This window comes from Cyanistes caeruleus, chromosome 4, assembly GCF_971803275.1.
Source record: "Cyanistes caeruleus chromosome 4, bCyaCae1.hap1.1, whole genome shotgun sequence".
NCBI classification, from domain to species: domain Eukaryota; kingdom Metazoa; phylum Chordata; class Aves; order Passeriformes; family Paridae; genus Cyanistes; species Cyanistes caeruleus.
In genome coordinates, this window is record NC_141704.1 from 38,640,519 (window position 1) to 38,663,676 (window position 23,158).

The 23,158-nt window shown below is 36.8% G+C and overlaps 1 protein-coding gene across 6 annotated transcripts in view; it reads left to right on the forward strand.

The window, feature by feature from the left end:
* The window catches only part of EEA1 (early endosome antigen 1), a 67,123-nt gene that overhangs the window by 16,387 nt on the left and 27,578 nt on the right, over positions 1–23,158 (forward strand). For 4 of the 6 annotated variants that reach the window (XM_086887767.1, XM_086887766.1, XM_086887764.1 and 1 more), the window contains 12 exons: positions 5,108–5,235; positions 9,091–9,145; positions 9,268–9,333; positions 10,168–10,207; positions 11,022–11,129; positions 11,270–11,391; positions 12,862–13,017; positions 15,417–15,533; positions 17,455–17,793; positions 20,924–21,073; positions 22,080–22,199; positions 22,426–22,629. In XM_086887767.1, the coding sequence (XP_086743893.1) occupies positions 5,108–5,235; positions 9,091–9,145; positions 9,268–9,333; positions 10,168–10,207; positions 11,022–11,129; positions 11,270–11,391; positions 12,862–13,017; positions 15,417–15,533; positions 17,455–17,793; positions 20,924–21,073; positions 22,080–22,199; positions 22,426–22,629 (1,605 nt within the window). Of the gene's footprint in view, positions 1–5,107; positions 5,236–9,090; positions 9,146–9,267; positions 9,407–10,167; positions 10,208–11,021; positions 11,130–11,269; positions 11,392–12,861; positions 13,018–15,416; positions 15,534–17,454; positions 17,794–20,923; positions 21,074–22,079; positions 22,200–22,425; positions 22,630–23,158 lie in introns of all 6 variants that reach the window. The other 2 variants (XM_086887768.1, XM_086887769.1) reach the window with 1 other exon arrangement.

A 23,158-nucleotide genomic window follows, 5' to 3' on the forward strand; every position in this document is an offset into this window, starting at 1 on the left:
TCAGGGTAAAAGGAGGACAGAGAAGAAGAGATATTGAATGCATATATATGTAGGGTGTCTCAGGCTCCAGTTACTGGTGATGGAGCCCTGGGAGTTGTTATGCTGACCCTACCTAAGGTTATACACATTTTTTCAGTCAGATGACTAGTTTCTTGCTCCATTAACTGTGTTGAATAGCTCTGCATTGGTAGTGATTGGGGAGTAGACATCTACATGTAAATGCTGGGTTTTTTTTAAACCTCAGTTGGGAGCCTTCAGCTGATGAAAAAAAAATCATTAAAAGTAAGACAATATTCTGAAAAGGCTGAAATTTTCAAAATACTTCATAGCCAACCCTATCACCCCTAGTCCTACAGAGTAATATAAGGAGAAGAGAGAAACCCAGAGACCATTCAGCCCTACACATTTATTTTCTGGTTACATAAACTATTTTTGCATTCAGTTTGAAATTGTGTGAGGTTTAGTAGGACTCTGTGGTAGCCTGCAGCTGGTCTGGTTGTGTCTGCCTGTGGGGCTGGGCCCTGCTTTTGCTATTTCAATGTTGTAGGCCAAAGTTCTTCCAATAGTTAATAGCTCTCTAAATTATTTTAGTACAAAAAAACCCCAAACCCCACGCTAGTTTTTCTAGCAAGACTTTCCTTCTGGTATTGCTTTTAGTATCCTGGCATAGTTCCCAAAGAATGCTGTCTTAATGATTCATACAAATATTAATGTTATCAGAAGGAAATTATTTACCTTGAATGGCTTTAAGGAGATAGAGCACTGAGAAGCTTAACTTTATCAAGCCTGAAAGTAAATCTCAACTATTAGAGGGAAAAAGTAGTTTTTTGTTCTTTGGGCTTATTTGTAAGTCTATCTCAAGAAAGGTAACTAAAAAAGTTTCTGGTGCTTTCGTGGAGTCTGAGATCTTTGGTGAAATTTGGCATTATAACTCAAGCTGAGTCAAAATGCTTTCTTACAAAACTTTTTTGTAGCAGTTTCTGTTCTGCTGTGAGTGAAAGCCGTGTGTTTTGGAGTCTTGGCACTGAGGAAGGCCTGTCTCACTGCAAACAGCATGGTCCTCTGCTGATGCTTGATGCTTGGCATGGCTCATGGGCCTCCTGAAAGAGGAACATTTCCCTTGGGATCAGAAAATTGGGATTTGAAGTTTAGTGTCTCACTTGTTTTCATTGGAATGCCTGGACTATTGGGTCAGGGACTATTTTGAGCTTTAAGTTGAGTGCTGTCTCCTAGTTGGTTGTTTGTGCATGTATATTGGGTTTTGGTTTGAATGCCTTTTTTTTTTTTACTGTTCTTTTTGTGTATTGCTTCAGAAATTTTGTGGTGATCTCAAGAACTCTTTCATGATGAAAACTAGTGCATATAGTTGTTGTGGTTTATTTTTTATTCTCTGAGAAACAGATGCCTGCAGACAGGCATCTGCAAAAATCTTTGGATTCAATAAATTGTCATTTCTTGGTGAGAAGATAAAAAAGCAAACCCAAGTAATCATCATTTAACTTTTTCTAGGCTCTTTCCTTCTTGTGTAAAGTGAGATAAAACCCAACTAGAAACATCAGCTAGGGAATCTTGAATTATGGTGCAGCACTGAAGGGGATATAAGTGATGTCTTTGCTTTAGTAAGTGAAGGATGTGAAATACCTTTTGCTTCTCTGTGGCTGTGCTTTATGCAAAGTAATCCCTAAGTACATGTTAAAAGGAAACCGGCCAAAACTCAAGATACTCTCATACTTCTCTAAAGGAGCTTCTTCTCTAAAGGAGTCTGTTGATTAAGGTATCCAGGTGCAGGCTTACCAGGAAGGATGCCTCAGCTCCTTCCCCAGGCTGTGATGACCAGTATTACATCTCTTGGTTGTAGCTACACAATCTCTTTATTCAAGACAGGTGTGGTCCTGATGTAGGAATATGTTGGACCTGATAGGATACTGATTCCTGCAAACTGACAGAAATATTCACTAAATTTAAGCATCTCAGACCATCAGGTTTCTTCCCCTATTTTTACATGTTTGTCTTTAGAATAGTAAAATACACTTTAGAACATATTTACAAAGTTCTCACCTCAAGATGATTTTTTTTATTTGATAAAATATTTGAGATTTTTTATTTGGCTGTATTTGATTTTAGTTTTTTTTTTTAAGTGGTAAAATTAGTGATCCACCAACCCATTTTCCCAAACAAGATTGTCATTGGGGCTGATAGTTACAGATCTAAGAAACTTAATACACTTCTGCCTGTTACTGCCTGTTGCCAGGAAGATCCTGATGATTCTGATTTTCCTGTTCTAAAGAGAACTGAATTAGTGCTGCTGCCATCACAGTTGACACTGGATATTTTCAGTCTGGGAAGTGCAGCTGGTTCCTGGGTTCGTGCTGTTTGAGGCTCTGATGTATGAGTGGTAGTTGCCTGTATCTCTAGGAGCTGGTATTCTTGCCCATCTCTGTACAGGAAAGATGACATTTCCCATGGCAAGGGTGCCTTGTTGCTGGAGGGTGACGGCTCACTCTGTTAGAGCCTGGATGTCAGACCTCTAGCAAAAGCTGCCTTAGATTAAGGGTGCGTGTGAGAGCTTATTCCAACAATGCCAGGTCCTCCAAAACTGAGGCCAGGCTTGGTCATGACACTGCTGGTGGAGAGCCTGGGACTGGTGGATGATGCACTCTTTGTCTCTGCTTGTGTGAGATGATGGCAGTTTCTAACAAGGAGAAGAGGAGGTTTTGTCCATGTTTTCCCTCTCTGCCAATGGCAGTATGCCTGCCTCCCCAGAGCTCCCATCTACCTTGCAGGCACATTCCCTTTGCTCAGCAGCTCTGTTCTGCCTCTGGCCCCTTGTCCTTGTGGACCTTGCCATCAAATCTGCCTGCCTGGGAAATCTTGGCTAGCTTTGCCCAATAATTGAGATGAATGATTGCTGTCCCCCTGGGCTAATTGCACATGTAATCTATTCTTTCCTCTTCTCTAGGGCTCCTATTTGCACAGAATAAACCCCAAGCACAATAAAACCACAAAAAACCACCAAGCGAAGAAACAGATTTTGCCATTTAAATGAAAAGAGATAAATGGCAAAAGGAAGGAGAGCAATTTTTTACACTCATTCATTCTAGATACAGTTACTGGAACTATGAGGAACATATGCTTTTCTCTATGAGCAGCAGACCTTCCCATCACTGGGAAACTAAACACAACACTGAGAACTGCTTAGTAGAGTTTCATCTCAAAAGGATCCTGTCATTGTCATTGTGTGGAACTGACTGCTTTCTGTGTAAAGCTTACTAGGAAAAAAACCCAATCCTGTATTTTGTGACCCCCTATGGTTCATTGCCTTTTGCTGTGTGCCAGGAAACTCCGTCTGGTTCTTGCACTCAGACTCTGACTGGCATCCTATGCAAATTGTATAGGATAAATATTACTGGGAATCTAGTAGCTCAACAAATTTTCTGTATGCATACTTATATATTAGTTCACTTGATTTAATCTGGAGTGATACTGTGCTGATCAACTGTGCAAATAAATGGTTGTTAAGGTTAAATGCCTGTTTCCTGCTTAGGAAGAAGAGTACACTATTTTGTTTGGTCTAGTTGTGACAACACTAGTTTTCCATATGATATGTGGTGAACTTGAAAAATGATTGTATTTAGTAATTAATTTCTGAAACACTAAATAAGTAATAGAAGTTATGACGGCTCTGTTTAGAGCTTTGGCTACATTTGAGTAGCTGAACATGGTAGTTTTCCTGGGTTAAAACCATGTAAATATTATTCAATTCTTAGTGACTCATGAAACAAAATACTACAAATGACTAGTTAATAAATGAGTGCTATTTGTGGTTATCAACATACACATCAAGTATGTCCACTTTGTGCCAATATTTAAAGTGTTGTGGCTTGTCTGTTAGCATCCAAATGCAAAATTAAGAGCAGAAAAGTGTCAAAACTCTCCATAAATCATATGTGAGCCTGTGCTAGGTGAAGTGCGATAATCCCATTTAGAGGAGTGCTCTCATCTTGGATACTGGACAGCCTTGGTTTAATGTTGGAGTACACTACAGCTTGTTAAGAAAACTTAAGAAAGTTAAGGATAACATATAAACGTAAAAATGCATATTTGAAATGAATTAAAGAGATGGGGGCCTTAAAAAAATTAAAGACAGGCACCCCACTTACATGAGGTCCCTTTCACACTGCTTAGAAGTACAGGGAGTCTTTAATGTGAGGTGTTCAGCTCTCACTCTGGAATGTCCCAGTGTTGCTACTGTGCATTTTGGGCTGAAGTGTGGATGGGAATTGAGCTCAGAGCTGGCATGATAATCACATGAGCAAGGAGCCGGTGTAGAGTCCAGCAGTCAACACCAGATGTAATAAACTGAAAAATTAGGTGGATGGTGCTTCTGGTAAGTGGCAGCTTGGACACTCCACAAATGTTTAGAGAAACATGAAGAGGAACATAACACTGTTTCCATTTGTGGGCTAATGGATAGAAAGAGGGCATTGATCTGCTAAATTTCCACTCTGGTAAGCTTGTATATATGCTAGATAGAAAATGGATGATTTCTGACTCTTAAGGCTGTAGAGATCTCATTTTCTTGATGTGGTATTTATCTGAATGGCATTTTTCAATTAATTATATGGAAGGTAAAAGGTGATTCTTAGTTGTCTGGCCCATATTAAAATCAATATGGAGATAATTGGTTTATGAATAACTGTGCTTTAGAGTGGATCTTTATATCTCATTTTTCAAGACCAAACTCCAGGTGCTACCTTCTGTTTGGAATAAGAATGGGATTTTATGGAAAGTTATATTGAAAATTGTTTTATTGGGGGTGGGGGGAAGAAATTTCCGAACAGTCCTTTTTATTTTGCTAAATAAAATATTGTTGCTAGTATGTAATGGTGTTGGGGAAGAACCTCGCTGAATAATAGAATATGCCTTTTGTAAGCATTTTTTAACTTTTTAATTTCAAAAACTGTTATTAGAGCATGAAAGAATTAGTATGAATCTTCAAAATTCCATTTACTAGTCCTTAAATGTGCAAACAAACTTCTGTGTAAAAATAAGATGGAGAAGAAATGTGTCTCATATTTTTTTTGTTTGTTTTTCCTTTTTGTAATAGGGCTTTATTTGTCCTCTCTGTATGAAGTCTCATGGATCAGCAGAGGAGCTGTTCAAGCACTATGAAGCAGTTCACAATTCTGGCATTGATTCAACTCGTGGAGGGGAAGGTCATCTGTCACTGGAAAGGTGAAGCAGTACCCATTTGTGCATGTGCTTTTGTGCCAGTGTTGAGCTGCTTCTAGTTACACGCAAGGTTTTATTAATTTGAACTTATGCAGTCAAGTATTTATGTATGTCCCATTTCCAACTAGAATTAAAAGGCAGCTTGTAACTTATGTTGTCTGATACTGATCTGACAGTAGGTGAAAATCAGATACATGTGTTTATGGTACTAAGCCACCTGTTTCAGATTCAGCAGACAGTGCAGCATTACAGACCAGAATGATTTTACAAGTGTGGCAGAAAAAATACAGGTTTCTCCTAATTTCTGACATAGAGCTGAAATATCATTGTTTGAGACTGGAGCGGACAATGCTAAAGATAGAGAGGAAACCCAATTTTGTCCCTAGTTAATTAGGATATTTGCTGGGTAATTACAATATCAGTATATGCCTAAATAGCTTCCCTTACTCTATATTATAACCTATTCTATATTATAACCTAGTTATTTGCAAATCTGTGTGTGCCAGTAATTCTCCTTCTGTGTTTCAGAAACTCCATGTTGATCTTCAGAAATCTTAACTAGTTGATTTAATTTTTTTTCTTTTGTCAAATCTGTATTGTTAAATACATCCCTAGGGAGAATATCAGATTGTTTTATTTTTGAGAGGAGGGATATGTAGCAGGAACTGATAATGTGAAACTTTCTCTAGAAATGTTTAACTGAGTAGTCTGAGCTGCTTTGGGAAGGTTTTTCTTGGGGATAAAATTTACATAAGTTTCCCATTGCTTCCTGCTAGTTCTTTTTCTGTTCAGTACTTGTTTTTCACTATTATAAATAGCAGTCCATGGTACTGTTTTGTCACAGGCCCCCAGACTCCCCTGGTTTGTACACAGGAGAGTCGGAGTGCGCAGCACAGAGACACAGTGCACATGACCCTGTGGCTTCTGCTAATTCTGGGAAGTAGACAGTTCAAATGTTTTGTCACAAGCAGAAATGTGAACCAAAATGACAAACATAACTACATTGAAAGAAATACATATATTTATGTAGCTAACTCAAGAGAGAGTAGCTCTTTGGTGAGAAAAGAGTGTGGAATATAGCCTGTTTCAGTTGATACCCAAATACAGATATGCATCTCCCCAGTACTGAGCAAAGCTGGCAGGTCAGTAGGAACCAGCATTAGCAGAGATCTTGGACGACTCCTTCCTTGTGGATAGCTGCCTTCTTTCTCTCCTGCTGCCTCAAAAGAAATCAAAATTGGGCTTTATACAGGGTAAAGTGATAGGGTACTAGTGAAGTCATATTGGGCTTAATATGTGCACATTTATTCAGTAATGAATATTTCTTCTTTTTATGCCTGATTTAAGTCTTTTTGAAGTAATTTAACTAAGACTTGAATTGATACTTTTGTTAGATAATAGCATTCATGTGAGGGAATTATTGGTCATAACTGTATTGTTTATATAGTTTATTAAATACTTATTTGTATGCCTACAAATTTCCAAAGTCAGCCAGATGTTGGCTGGTGAAATTTAGTTATTTTTTTCCCTGGCTTTTGACAGTTTGAGGACAAGTAGTTTTGTTTTCTCTCACATAATTGAAAAAGTGGACAAGGTCAGGGAGTTTTGATGGAATAAAGGGAGTTTGCTGAGAGCCATTGTGTAACACATGAGCTGTATTTTCCTGTTAGTGGAAAATAACATTTATTTTCTTTAATTCTTTAATTCTTTAATACTGCACATTTGTGTGTTTGCTTGAGAAAACTCTCATTCAACATAAATATGTTTTTCCAAGCCTTGGAATTTCTTATTAAAAAAATACTGCAACCTGCAGCATGGAGCTACTCCACTTGCTCTCCATGTGTGAAGCTTATGTGCTTGGGACCAAGATTGGGAGGTGAAATTCCATATGTAGTCAATAGGAAAAGTTAAATACTGGGAATTACATAGTTTCTTCTTCCTCCCACTCCCCAGTAAACCATGATGAATAATTTCCAAGAGTAAATCATGTAACTACCCCCAGTGTAATTCAGCAAGGCCATCAGTAGCCAGTGCTAGGGTGGAGACACCGGCATTGCAAGTGGGAAACCTAGTGGACTGTAATGAAGAGACACTAAGGGTTTTCCAGATGGTAGACTCAGATGTGCTGAGAGGAGAAAGGGATTGTCACAGCACTAGCAGAAAAGGAGATTTGGTGAGGATTAGGATGACGGGAAGAAACGCAAAGTTACAGTGTCTGTAGTGATCCCTTGCACCAATTCCCCCCATGCATTTTCCTCTGGTTAAACTAAATTTAGGTTTCATTTTACAATGGTCTAGCAAAATTTTGTTGAGCTATCAAGGCAACCACTGTAGAAGGCTCCTTACATTACAAACTCATTCCTTTCTCCTCCCCTCCGCCTTATCATCTACTAAAAACTAGCTTAATACAGCTCAAACCATTCAATCTATTGTGAAGACCAGAGCATCTTAAATGCTTTGGTATTGCAGGTCTGGTATATGTTCTGCCCAACTTCAATACAGTTAACTGTTCCACCTGCTTTTTAATTTATAATCTTAGATCTGAATATTTTCTCTCTTACTTTTACTGATGAGAAAGTGGCTCGCTCTTCACCCACAACCAATGTACAAGTTTTGGGATGCAGCTACACCTGCCTCAATAAAGTTATATTTGCAAACCTCCAGTAAATGTATCACACTGGCAGAAAAATGTGTACATAACAAAGTTTTCCTCTGAAAAAAGTAAATCTCCCAATATCCCATGTTTGTTTTGTCATTAAAATTGGTCCACCTTGGAGCTCTTGCTCCACTGGTTCAAACAGATGTTTCACTTGCTACTTGATGACCCTGACCTGATGTTGATATGCTAATGTAGATTAAATTTATTTCTCACCAGTTTAGATAAGGAATAACTTTCTTTGGTGGTTTCTTTTCTCCTAAGTATGAGATAATTTGATAGAACATCTGTGGAGGAGGGGATAATGCATACCAGCAGCAATAAAACTGTATGATATAAACCAGAGATGATTTGTTGGCACCTCACATATATGTTCTTTGTAACCCTTAGTGTTGCCACTGTACAAACAAAAAGAAAGAGTATTTTTGAATAATTTTAATTACCCTTGTATTCTTGGTTTGGAGTGGCTGTATCTCATTAATGCAACATTATCCTTGTGTGTATAGTCATGCAAATCTGTAAGGAGACCTGTGATTTTGAAGGGTGCTGTGTGAATCAACTACTAGCAGTTATAGCCTTGGATCTTGTGTTCTTGCGTGGCTGGAGAATTGAGCATGAAATTTGAGAATTTAAAATTTTAAGGCTTTAAATATTCAGACCATTAAGTGAATGTGTCTGTGGGGCAAGCCAAATCGTTGTGTGGATGAAAAATTATTATTATAACAGCATATTTCAGGAGTAAGATAGCATGCTGTCACTTAGCATTGTTTCTTTACATTATATGGGAAATGGAGAAGAAACATGTCCTTTTTGTACAAAGGCATGCAAAGCAGTTAAATGTTCCGATGCATAGCTTTGTCATTCTGAGCTCATGTGTTAGAGCTCAGAATGACAAATTGGTTTAGATTTGCATTCTAAATTCTAAATTCTAGATTTTCATGAGAATTTTTTTCATATCTATTTCTTTACTTATCCATTTAATATGTTCAGCATTTTTCAAGTGATGTGCAAAGTGATATTAATCTGGTTTGTTCCAAGTTTAAAAGAAATCTAAAATTAAAGATTTATAATTATGTAAGTTATATTTATGTACTATGTGGCTATCAGTCCAGTTACTTAACACACGTTACAACTTGTATGTAACTGACAAAATATAACCCCTGTGTATTCATTTTCTCCACTCTGTGGATATATTTATTCAGAGATGAAGTATCACTGCTCCGACAAGAAGTCCAAGACTTGCAAGCTTCGCTGAAGGTTGGAAATGTATTTTACTTTCACTTGGTTCTTTGATTTGAATTGAAGTGTTCCACTGTCTAAAGCAACCAAATTTATAGTCTCTCTCCCCATCTCCTTTTTTTTATCATTTTACCCCTCAGGAGGAGAGATGGTATTCAGAAGAGCTGAAGAAAGAACTAGAGAAATTGCAGGGGCAGCGGCAGCAAGTAATTGCTTTAAAATACTTGAAGCAGGTTTATCGTCAGCATTGACATTGAAGATTAAAACCTTTTTTGTAAGGCACGTGGCCTGATTTAGTTAGTTCTGTAATTTAAATATTGATGTGTTCTTGAAAACAAAGCTAGTTATCTCTCCATAATGTAACTATATATATAAATGTAAAGAACAAAGAATAGATAATGATTCTTCCATACTACTCACTACAAGTTCAGTTCAGACTTTTCCTTCTGTTGAGCTTATTCAGAATTCAGTTTATTAAACAAAATAAATTGAGTGTGGTGTTTCATCTTTTATGAGACAAGGCTATGGAGTCTTTCTTTTAAGAACTTTTGAAAAACAGCAGTGGTATTTCATAGATATCCAGCTGAGCTTAAAAAATAATGCAAGGCAAATTGTGATGTGTTGTGCCCTAAAGGAAACTGACTTTTTTTTATTACTATGAGCTGCTTAGATGTGGGATAGTTACAAACCTCAGAAATTGCTTTCTGATAGAACTCCCTCTCAGGATGTACTTCTTGATGTCTGTAACCTCTGTTTTTAGGACAGATTTCTATCTTGAGGAAAGGGAAGGGGAGGGTATTCTTGCTGGAACCTTATGAGTGAAAACCTTTATAGTGTAGCAATATATGAAATGAAAAGTCATCTTGGCCTTTTCCAGTCTTCCAAATATAACTGTTTGAATTCAGGTATTTTTATACTGCTGTGCAGTATTTGAGCACAGAAGTCTTTATTTCCCTGTCTTTTCCAAAAAATGGATGAACTTTGGAAGTAGTAGTTTTTATTTCCATTGTCTAATGGTGCATTTATTCTGTTTTCTTAAGGATTCTAAATCTGATGGATTGACAACAGCTACGTCTACAGGTGGCTAACATTTTATTATATTAATTTCTACACTGCTTTGGAATTTATTTTGGTTTAGCTTTTAGGTAAATTAGCACTTCTGGTAAACTAAAGAGCTAGAAAGCTGGAATATTACAATTACTGGCAAAAAAAAAGTTTATACTAGTAGTATCTGCTAAGAGCTATTCATGTTAAGTGGTAGTCTGTGGGAAATATTCCAGGGCTCAGGGTTTGAAATTTTTAGAAGCAAAACAGGAGTTCTTCTGAATCTGAAAGCAGTTCTCATGAGACATTTTGAACACTTTTTTAATAATTTCATATATTCAAGCAGTCAGATATATACTATACCACTATACTATATAAAGTATAGCACTTTTCAGTGATGGCTTTATGTAGTGTTTTTCTGTGCTCATTGCTAGCAAAGAAAACAGTGAATTTTTTTTTGTTTTGTTTTGAATACCTGTAATTTTTGCTCTGTTTATCTCCATGAGGCATTCACAGAATAAAATTTTCCCTATTTGTGCATAAGCTATCTAACTGATACTGATTAAAGTTTTTAATTGCAGTTCGGGGCTTGGAATTCAACATCATGTTGCAGTGATCTGAAGGGCCATTTGTGACCAATGAAAACCAATATATACTTAATCCTACAGAGTGCTCAACTAGGGACAGTGATATCATGTTTGCAGATATTTAACTTCAGTAAAGTTTGCTAAGATGATTGGATGTTAAGAGATTTTGGATTACATATTCACCTCGTGGTTAGTTAGGGCCAGGAGGAACTGTATTGTCCTAATTCTTCTAGAAAATAATACTGTTCTTTTTATGGAAATAGAATCATTAGAACGGCAACTAGAAGAGATCCAAGTAGAAAATTTTAACATTAAGCAAATGAAAGACTTATTTGAGCAAAAAGCAGCACAACTGGCCACTGAAATTGTGGGTAAGTGTATTAGCATGGAATCTGATTCTCTTCTTTACTTGTGCAATTTGTGAAAGGGATCATTTATTCATCTTCTTTCTTATTAGATCTTAAATCAAATTATGATGAAGAAATCATTTATTCATCTTCTTTCTTATTAGATCTTAAATCAAAGTATGATGAAGAAATCAGCCTTCGGGAAGGTGCAGAACAGAAAGTGACAAACCTGAGACAAGAACTGCAGAAAGAGAGAAGTACAGTAGAAGACTTAAAGACAGAGCTGGTATTCACATCACATTAATGTTTTTGTTGTTTTCAGGTCAAGGGATGGGTTTATTTAGATGCTTGCAAACACAGTTTTAAAGCAGTCAGACTGTTGAACTTGAAGACGTCTGCTTGTGGGCTGAAAAAATTCAGAGTACCATTGTTTTTAATCTGCATTTTCAGTGTTTTTCCAGTGAGAAATTATATGTTGTTTCTGACATATATTAAAATTCACCCTGCATTACATTGTAGTCTTCTTACTTGATGCTCTACCCTTCAGCATTTCTGCAGTGTATTACATGTATAGATGTGCTGCACAGACCTAAACCTGGAGCATGCCATTGCTGACTTGCACAGCTATCTTTAGGTCACTCTTTTTCCATGAGGTGTTATGCTCTGACTGTCCTTGGGCAGCTGGATTTTTAAGAGGTGCTCAGAGAGGTGTTTTGTGACATGGTGGCTGAAAAACTGGCAACTGTCATCATCATGCCTGTGTTAATCTTGTCCCTCTTGTGCTTGGCTGATAACACCAATCTGTGTGTATTCCAGGATTTTGGCTGCTGCTGACTTTTATATTCAGCCATGCCTCCAGGGAGCATTCCCAGTGACTCAGCAAGTTGGGCCACTTCTAAAGCAGTAGTGCAAGGAATTTACTAGTTTCTCCTACTCAGCTAGTGCTTAGACTCTGGAGGAAAGCAGGATTTGTGTATCCCACTTCTTCTCTGTAGCTGACTGCCCTCAAGGGCCTATTGGCCTTGCCCAGATGCTGGACCTATCCACTGCTCCCTGTTCAGTTGTTTCTTGTATTCCATTTTTCTTATCTTTTTTCTGTTCCTTTTCTCTTCTAAAGATGCCAACACTCCTTTTATCTGTTTTCTTTAGTGCTTCTAGTTGCCATCCCTCTCCTTTCCCTCCATGCTGTTTCATGCTGAGGGATGTTACGGTTCTTGAGATGCAATTACCAACAGATTTTACCTGTGGGTTTGGTATAAACCATATCTGATAGTATCTTCAAGACAGTGCCTTCAGCTGCCCTTTTGTTTTGTCTGTGGTGCTTTTCTGAAATAATTGTTGAAGACAGGGATAGTATTCTGTATCTAGCCATCTGCCTACATAAATGTTACAAAAATTAAATCTTTGAAACAGTTTTCCATTTGTCAGATTTGGTTGAAATCTACAAGCTCAAGATTTAGCAGATAGAAACTGAAAACTAGCCCTTAAATAAGCTCAAGATTTAGCAGATAGAAACTGAAAACTAGCCCTTAAATTCTGTTTTATTTGGGATTTATAAGCACTTCTCTGTGGTTCTGGGGATTTTTTGGGGAGGTTTTTTATCTTTTTTTTTTTTTTTTTTTTTTTTTTAAGCCTAGCTCTAATGCTGTATGTTACCTTGTCTATAAATTGATGATTTGATAGATTTTTAGAAATGACATTGACACTGGAAGCATGTCTGCCAATGTGGTGTTGCTCACTACTCACAACTTTTCAGCTACAAAGGCCTGGTGTGGAAGATGTGGCTGTCCTGAAAAAGGAGCTGGTCCAAGTTCAAACACTGATGGATAAAATGACCCTGGAACGTGAAAGAGAATCTGAAAAGCTGAAAGATGAGTGCAAGCACTTGCAGGCAGAGCAGGCTAACTCTGAGGTAATAGTCATGCATAAAGATGTGTATCCTAGCTTGGCTGTGATTATCATATGAAATCAGAAAATAATAATTAATCATAATGAAGAAACATCTTTCTTCATTGAATCTTCTCACTTCTCCAAAAGTTTTGGTTATTCTGCTCTTCTATTGGTTAAGACTTCCACTTCCATACAAGCAGAGAAAAAGGTATGCAGCATCTCAGATTTGGAGGAAGAGCTTTACTCCTCAAACTGTTTCAAACAGCTTCTGGCTAAAACACGGTTTTGCTGAGTGTTACTCATAAGAAAATAAGAACTGGAAGTCCTTCATTGACACATTGGCTGCAGTGCTTGACATAAGTTTTTGGCAATGTTTCATCTCAGCTTTGCTCTTCAAGACCACATCAAGGACTGAAATTTTACAGTGGTTTTTACTCCATCCTTGGCTGTTTTTGCAGGTTGGCTGGGGATACATGTATTAATATTGGGTTTCAAAGTGAGTATCTTTAAAATAAGGTAAATGCTCAGTATGGGTAGAAAGAACAAAATCTTATTAGCCCTATAAGAGCATCCTCAAATACTGCAGGAGAGGGATGTGAAGGATAGTGTAGTCTACAATTGTCACCTAAATCTCTTGGGTGTTTATACCTTTTTTCAGGGCTGTGCCTGAAACTGGCATCTACATCTTTCAGATGAATATTCATACTGAGCTGCTCCTTTCATCTTGAGTTTTTCACTATAGTGGCTCCTGCATAGTAAATGTGCTATGAAAACAGCTGCACTGCTTTGGAGCTAAGAATTGCTATAAATCTCTGCTTATTGGGATTTGTTTCACTATCTTATAAATCTTCATTAAATGCAGCACCTAGACTTGATCGTTAACTTGAGTGTCCAGAGAAATAAGCAAAATTAGTAGCCTCAATTGAGGGTAAATTTAATAAAACCAGGACTTGAGTTTTTTTGTTAGTTTTTTTTTCCCTCACACTAAGCAAAGGCATTAGAAACACTGGAATATTTATAAAACAAATCGGAGGAAGTGTGCCTACTACAGCTTTTGTGACAGCTTGTTTCCATCTTTCATCCATCCATTTTATTTTTCTGCTTTCTAATAGAGACATTTAAATTTGGGTTAAATTTTTTGGAAAACATTTAATTTTTATGGCAAATTTCTGTCATATCTAGACAATTTCAAGATGTTATTAAGTAAAAGCATTGCTTTTTTTTTTAATGGTGCATTATTCATACAGATGCATCAACAAGAAAATATTAGGACTGAATATTTACCTAGGATGTATTTCCCTGTTAAAAGAGAAATGCAGGCTGGTCTTACTGAATTGTGAACAAGAAATGGATCATTATGCATTTGAATTATGATTCTAAGTTGGAAAAGGCTGCAGTGGTGTCCTTAGTTTTTGCACATTTTCTGCATTATATTCTCTAAGTATGTAATATCCATATTTTTAATCCATTTTTTTCTGATAACATCCTGGACTGTTTGGCCAAAGACTGATCCTAAGATGTGTTTTAACTAACAGCTCTGTTATGAAACAGCATTGTAAAGCACAGTGTTGCAGAAAGTCAATTAACTACATGCAGTCATATACTGTGTTCTTATGTTCTCTTTGGTGTTTCTTTCTCTGTAGGAAGATTGTAAATTGGATGGTCATTGTCTATTACTTCTGTTCTGCTTTTTTTTAAATTCAGTATTTATGCATTTGTGCTGAAATCTCTGCTTATGAGAAGAATATGAAAGAAAACTTCTTTATAAAGGTCACTGCTATATAGTGTATTTGAAATGAGTGCATTAATACATGACATGTTTTAGGGCAGCTGTGCCCTAAAGTGCTTTTCTTGTTTTCTTCCATTACTGTGTTCAAATACTGTGCAGTCATTGATATATTCTGTTCTGTACTGATCCTGTTTAATGGGGTAGCATTGTTCCTCTGATTATGCTGACCTGCAGGGTTGATGTGTCCAAAAGTCACACACCAAGTGTGCATCAAATGCCAGACTTGGCTGCTAGAGTCTTTTCCAGCACATTTCCCTTCCTAGAGTGTCCAAGATTTTGGCCATCTAACTGTAATGACTTGGAGAGATTTCACCTTTGGCTAGAACTGTGATAATTATCAATAGATAATATGTTTTGATTTTCATCAGTTTTGGGTTCAATCTGGCATTTGCTATTAGATTGGGTCAGATTTTCATCTTCCAAAATAGAACAGAAATGAATCTCATCTGGGAAATTGTGCTCAGTGATACTTCTGATGGTGCTCTGAGCTTAGTTTACAGGTGATTTTTTTCCTTAGGATTTTTATTTGTATAGAAAATTTATATTTATTTTGCTACCAGACACCTTGCTTTTGTTGGATTATGCTTGCAAAGCTTTGTTTTAAATGTGGAGTTTTCTGTTTGTCTTTTCAGGCTACCATTAACCAATTAAGAGCTGAACTTGCCAAAGGACCTCAGGAAGTAGCTGTGTATGTTCAGGAGCTGCAAAAACTTCAAAGTTCAGTCAAAGAGCTAGAACAGAAGAATCAGGTGAGAATGCTATTATTTCCTATGCTTGTCAGCTCACATTAAAATGGAAACATATTACATACTGCCTTTGGAAGCACTGAAGACTAAATTCTCGCAGAAGTTGAGACTTCCTTTGCCATTTTGTTTAACAATTGGACTGTTATAATGCACAAGCAAACACCATATTTTAATGATCATCATATTCTACAAGTGAAATTGTTTAGGTTGTTATGATTGCAAATTTTTAGTTGCTGCAGTTTATCTATCATTAAGCAGAATTTCCATCTCACACTCTAAAAGTAGTACCCCTGGAAATAATACATTTTTCTAAAAATCATAATTTGAAAGATATTCTGAGCTCTCTTCCTTGGTTTTCCAGTTTCTTAACTTTTAGATTGTACTTCTGTCATATTTTTCAGGCCATTTACTGGCATCATGAATGGTAGAAAATGGAAATTAATTACAGAAACTTCTCAATGTATATTCTTTGAGAGCTGTTCTTTGAGCTTGCTGCATTTTGTATTTGTGTTTAGAAATCATGTGTTGTGGGGGCAAAAATTGGAATAAAATACATGCATTTACAAAGAGCCTTGTTAGCCTTGGAGAATAGGAAAAGGCAGGGACCAAACAGAGTCTATTTAATGTAACCTAATATTAAAGCATTTGCAAAAAATGTAAGAAGGTGCAATTAAAATTTGGTAAATGAAACTGCCTTTAGCAGGATGACTCGTTGCCTCACTAAATCGGGTGTGGAACTGAGAAGGTAAGAATTGTCAAGCTATAATTTTCCACAGACCAGCAACAATGAATCAAGCTTTTGGCAGAAGTGTTGCTGTATAGTATAGAGCCCTTTCCTGAATCTGTTGATATTTCATTAACAATGTGTAGTGAAACAGATTGATGCATAAGTTAGCCATAGATTAAGAGAGAGTCCTCTGCTATGTCAGGATAATGCCAATCACCACATGAGGAACAGGAAGAAGAGAAGTGGCAGTGAACTACTTTTCCTTTTTCAGTTTTAGTGACTTAAAGCACTTTATAGCCATCTCCTTATGCAGCTTTTTGTAAAGTTTATAAGAATATTCCATAAGAATATATTCCATAAGAATGACATGCTAGCTAAGGAATTTTGGCCCTTGAGGAGTTCGACCTAGAACTGGAAAAGGTAAGACTAGCTTCCAGTGAGAGAAATTGCTTCCACTTTAAACAGTTTGTCATCCTTGCATCCTTGAAAAATCTGTCAGGGAGGAGCCATTATTTCATGATAGAACACATTGTATGTAGAATATAATACATTTGATATGAACATTGATTTATAATTCAGTTGCAACATGGGAAGCTATTTCTGTGCATTGATGTGAAATTTTTCAAGCTCATGTACATCCTCAAGCAAGAAAGCTGTTTCTTACATTTTCAGGAGCTGTACTGAGAAGAACAATGGTATATGTAAATATATGTATAAGCATAAAGGATCAGTTCTCTGAGACCAGCAGGAACTCTCTTTTTATTATTTTTAAAGAACAGTAATTATGGGGCTTGGCTAGCCTTGCAGAAGCCAGTAAGGGCCTGTAGCTCTGAATATAGCTAGCATGCAAAACTTTTCAACTTTTCTCCAAGCAATCACAGTTGTAATAAAGTTAATTTGAACATTCAGAGGAAACAAATTATTTTCAGGATATGGAAATAGAGTCTGTGTTGTGTTCTCAGTAAGAGGAAGTGAATTTATGTGAGAGTATGAAAAACAACATTTCCACTTGAAACTGTGTGCTGTATGGGCTTCAGAATTGACATGTGTAATACAAGATACAGGTTAATATTTTCTTTAATGATGTTTCTGAACACATTCTTCACTGTTCAGCATCAACAGTTAGAAAGAAATTTGAATGATATGTTGAACAGCTGCAAGAATTGTACTTGAATTGCTATGTAACTCTCTTCACAGAGTCTGACTGAGAAGCTGCTGAAGAAAGAACAGGACTACACCCAACTGGAAGAAAAACACAATGAGGTATCTGTGAGTAAGAAGAATGTGCAGGCAAGTTTTCACCAGAAGGACCTGGACTGCCAACAGCTTCAGGCAAAGCTGTCTGTGTCTGAAGCCTCGATACAGAGATTACAGACAGAGCTAGGTGAGAAGGCAGAAGCAAGCCAGAAACTTAAAGAAGAGTTATCCGAAGTAGAGACCAAGTACCAGCATCTCAAGGCGGAATGTAAACAGCTCCAGCAGCAGAAGGAGGAAAAAGAGCAGCATGGCCTGCAACTCCAAAGTGAGCTCAGTCAGGTAAATTTCCTTAACGCTCCTAGACCATCCTCTTTGAATTGTTCTTTAAAGCCATCTCATAAATTTTAAAACACTGCATATGCATATTTCTTATGAACATGCATTTACATTTCCTTATTTGAAGGAGGGTAATTAACCAGTACTTGTGTTTTACTACACTATAGGAAGTTTGAGAAAAGTGAGTCTTGGTTTTACATTAGAGCTGAACAGTGCTTGATTTGCTTTAAGTCTGAGTAGTGAATACAGTAGGGAATACCTAGTGTGAAAAGACAGGTCAACATGAAATCTTGATATTGCTTCCTTAGTGTTTCTCCCCAAACAATTTCACTTTATGTTGCTGATAGCTGAGAAAACACCCAGAGCATACATCCCCCCCCACCAGAACCTATTATTCTGCTGAGTCAAATAGAGTACTTTCTTACAACATTGAACATTTTGAAACTTGAGGCTGGTTGAATTTAGTTTTTTTTTTGTTTTGTTTTGTTTTATTCTTTTTTTTTTGAGAGTAATGTGTTAGACTGGAGAAATATTTGGGTGTCAGTAATGTCCAGTCTTACGATGTAAAAAATTATATCTTTATTTGTTAGTATGACATACTTCATTTTAATCTTGCTAAAGCTTATTTATTTTATAGTGAGTGTTTCTGAGTTTTCAACCCTTTGTAAAATCTGAAACAGATCAAATTGCAAGCTCTTGTGTGTATAGTTTACCTTGGAAGGACTGTGACTTGGCTTAAAACACGTTTATGTGTGTATTACATGCCCAGAATGTCCATCTCCCATTAGTCTTTTGTTAGGGTGAGAAGAGATAATTATGTTAGTTATCTGTGTAGGAGTCTGCATTTTGTCAAACTGCCTCAGTCTGCCTGGGCAACAGAAGTATAGCCAAGAGGTTGAGCTGAAATCTGTTTTCAGCCTGAGAGGGGATTTTCAAGAAGGATTTTTGGGGTGGGAAAATGAAGGAGGAGGATGGTGAGTAAAGCATTGCTGAATGCATTCCTATTACTTCAGTGGAATTACCTTTTTATGCATGTAGTCCATTAGCTTACATTTAAAATATGAATTCTGTTTATGGAGGTATATGTACAGTTGTTCAATCAAATCCCAATTTTTAAGAATCCTTGTCATCTTCTCAAAATTCATTTGAATGGGTGCATGTCTGGTTAAGCTTGTACATTTTAGAATTTTGGCGATGTGGAAGAAGTGATCTTAATGGAAGAAACCTCAGTAATAGTGTTGGTTCCAGCACAACAGGAGGAGGAGGGTGTGGACAAGAGAGTATGGACTCCTTCAGTTTTGAAGAAATGTTAATTGCTAATAAATTCTATTGAGAAAAATTGAATCTACTTGATTGTATCTTTTAAAGTCTAGATATTTTTTCATGATTTTTTTTTTGCATTCTGTAATATAGGTTAATCCTGGATTTTATGGTCCTGTTTACTTAAATGTCATCTTAAAGTTCTTCAAAAATACTTAACCATGCCTGTATTAAAAGTAACTAGTGTAAAATATTGTTTACTGATTTCCCTCTTTCCAAATATTTTTTCCTGGTATCAGCATAACCATGAATAGTTAATAGTTATCTTGTTGCACCCTTTCTTCAATAGATTTTTTTCTACAGTTCTTTGTATTTTTGGTGAGGAGGAAATATTTATAATTTGGTGATCCTTCAAGAAAAGACAAATGTTCTTTGTTACTGGAGAAGAGATTATGGTCTCTTTCCTCACCCTGTCCTCCCTCTTCTCCTACCTCTGTCCTAACTCCACAGTCACTGTTAGCAGTCAGCATCTTGGCTACATGTCAAACAGCTTTTCACTTAACGATTTTTGTGGTTGTGGGCAGATAATTTATTTTGCTTGACTTTTTAAGAAGGTAAGTCATGGCTACATTTATATCCTTGTCTCCAAACCCTTTAAATTTTTGCATTGTATGATAACTTGAGCTAAATTTTGACATGGCCCAAAGGACTTCAGTCCTAAAGTTAAATTCTTTGGGGAACAGACAGCAGGAGAGAAGCTTCACCACCCCTTAATGCCTGGCTGGAAAGTATAATGGTATCACAATCACTTTCCTTTTTCTGCTCTGCTAGGCAGCCAGTTGGTCAAACAGTGATTGGTTGCAGTGACCAATGAAATTGGGCTGCCTTTTGCATAGATATTAGTAGGGATTTAAGGAAAGCAAGAGGGAAGGCTTAGGGGTATTGAAGGGAGGACCTGGAGTTAAAAGGTAAATGGTTCAAAGGCCTTGGACATAGATGCATAGGGGAGGAAGCTTCATTCATAGCTTTCCCACAACCTATGCAAAGTTCTTGCTGTGCTGCAAGGTCTGCATTCTCTGGTTTTGAACTGAGTTGAAAGGTCATTGTGTCCTTGAATGTGTTCGTGTAGAAGTAGGCAGGAGGCAACCCAGGACCTATTGTGGCAGTAGAGTAAGCTGATTTTATGAAAAGAGCTTTTTAGAACAGTGAATTGTAATCCTTGCACTTTGAAGACAGTGCAGTACTGCTTTTGATGACTGATAGAATCATGAAGCAGATTTGTGTCCAGCTGGAAGAGCACATCCATAGTACTGGACTGTAAGCCACCAAAGTTGCTGTGTACCCTACACTGACTGTTCATGTATCTCTTCTCTGCAGAGAATGAATGCCATTGATGCAGCCAGCTGAAGCTAAAAATTACACTCTTAGTACTCTAGCAGTGCAGAACAGTATATTGTGGGAGGCAGTGGAGCAGGTAAAGGCAGGGTGCTACTGGATCTACAGGAGTCAGTCATTGAACTGGATAAGCCAAGATGGCTCAAAGCCATCACTATTTTACATGATAGTCCTTATGCTTTTGAAGGATCACCCTCTTTTTGTTATCTCTGTAACTTGTTTTGAAGGGCTCCTGTAGATAAATGACAATTCTGGGACCTTCTGGACTTTTTGAACATCTCTTTCTGCGTGTGCAGTTGATGCTGTCTTTTAAAATGGTTTGTGTTTCTGAGATGTATGAGGTACATGCATGGCTTCAGAATGTCTTGGACTTGTTTTGCTCTGGGTTATGAAAACTTCACATAAATATTGAACAAAATGAGTCTAAATCACTGTTGGCTAAGGAATGACTGAAAAAATGGATGACTCTTTTTTGCAGTTGCACAGTAAACTCCTAGAAACAGAGCGCCAGTTAGGGGAGGCACATGGGCGGCTCAAGGAACAGAGGCAGCTGTCCAGTGAGAAGCTGATGGACAAAGAGCAGCAGGTGGCTGACCTACAATTAAAACTTTCTCGTGCTGAAGAGCAGGTAGGAGTTTTTATGCAGATTCTATAGTTTGTTCTGGTTCTGGTGATAAGTCTGTACACACACTTGTGGTGATACTGCAGTTTATAAAATTCGTTCTCGTGGGAATTATTTTGACTAATACTGTCAAGGACTTGCAGTAAAATTATGCAAATCTGCTTAGGTTCTGCTTGTCTTTACAGATGTACGTGTGTTTGTGGTGCTTAAAAAATGAACAAAAGTTGTGCATTTTGCACTTACAAGCTTTGTCTAAAGGTCTTATGAAAAAATTACTAAGTGCACATAGGCCCATATAGGTAGTTTTGTGTGTAGATATTTTTTTAAGATAAAGCCCTACATGAAGAAAAAGTGAACATGGCACAGCAGGTCATTGATAGTTAATAATCAGTGTGGGGTGGATGGGCAGAAAACACTTGTTTTATTAATTTTTGATTTGTTTTAATGAATATCTTGTGTATGTTGCTGATTTTCTGCTGGCTGTAGGGCGATTGGCCAAATATCTGAGTGGTATGTTGTCAAAGCTTTAAACTTTTCTGTAGCTAATTTACAAAGCCTTGATTAGTATAGAAGTGGAGAGACTGCTAAACTGAGTTGCTACTAAAATAATGACTGACAGTTGCTACTGAAATTGCAAAAAAAAGTAATAATAAAGTTGTTTTACAGGTATCTGTATTATCAGTCATGTTACATCTTAACAACTATTGCAAAAAACATACTAAAAATCTCTTATGTTTTAGATTATGAGAGCTAAATTACATGCATCTGATAATTGTTTTATAGTTCTTGCTTGTGATAGAGAATCTCACTGATTAATTGTAATGAATGCTTTGATTAGATTTTGATCTAGCATTACAGGTTTTTGTTTTTGCAAGTTTTTAAATATCCATGTTTACACTAAAAACTTTTGTAGTTAGAGTGAACATTGAGTACAATTAGCATACTGAGTGGTGCTTTTTTCCCACTCAGTAGTCTGGTTTGTTTGGTATTTGGTTTTGGGGTTTTTTTTCAGCTAAAGGAAAAAGCAGCAAATTCCACAGAATTGCAACATCAATTGGAAAAGGCAAAGCAGCAACACCAGGAGCAGCAGACACTTCAGCAAAATACGACAGCAAAACTACGAGAAGCCCAGGTAATGTGGTTGTGTGTCTTCATGTGAAAGTGGGTTCCAGGTTTTCATTGTGCTAAATACTTTTTCCTTCTAAAAGTGACTTTCAGGAATTATGTTAGTTTCAATAAATTAACTTATAGATCTGGAATAGAATAGACGGAAAGTGTTTGATAAATTTATCCAATATTTTATGCATTAGGCTCAACTTTTAAGGTCCTTATAATTAAATTATCATATTCTTGTCTAGAATGATCTGGAGCAAGTACTACGACAAATTGGAGATAAGGACCAAAAAATTCAAAATCTTGAGGCTTTGCTTCAAAAAAGTAAGGACAACATCTCTCTGCTAGAAAAGGAAAGGGAGGACTTATATGCAAAGATTCAAGCTGGTGAAGGAGAAACTGCAGTTCTTAACCAGCTACAAGAGAAAAACCATGCATTACAAATACAGGTAAGAACTTGGAGATCTGTTTCTTTTCATTCATTCTCGTTATTGAATCTTATTTCCTTTTTTTTCCCCTATCTCATCAGGTGTGACACTAATCTTTTCTATACTGTTCCATTTCTTTAAAACTTAAAGATCTTACTACAAATTTCACATGACTTGCGTTTTGGTGACTTCCATGCTACCAGCATAGGGAAACAAATTCCTAGATACTTCAATTGTACACGTTAGTAATATGTACTTACAAATCATTATATTATATAGCTATATAACTATATATATATATATATGTATATGTATATACTTGTAAAAAACTATATATATAGTTATATATAAATAAATACAATATATATATTTGTTTCACTCCTTTTAAAAAGAGGTTTGATTCCTGTTTTCAACAGCAAACTTCAGTTTAGCCTGCATCTGTTATCTCAGTATTTTGTTTCTGTTGCATTAAGGCCAAGTTGACAATTCCCTTTTGCTTCTATTTTCAGCTGGTAACCTATTTAAATCCGGTGTAGTGTACAATATAGCT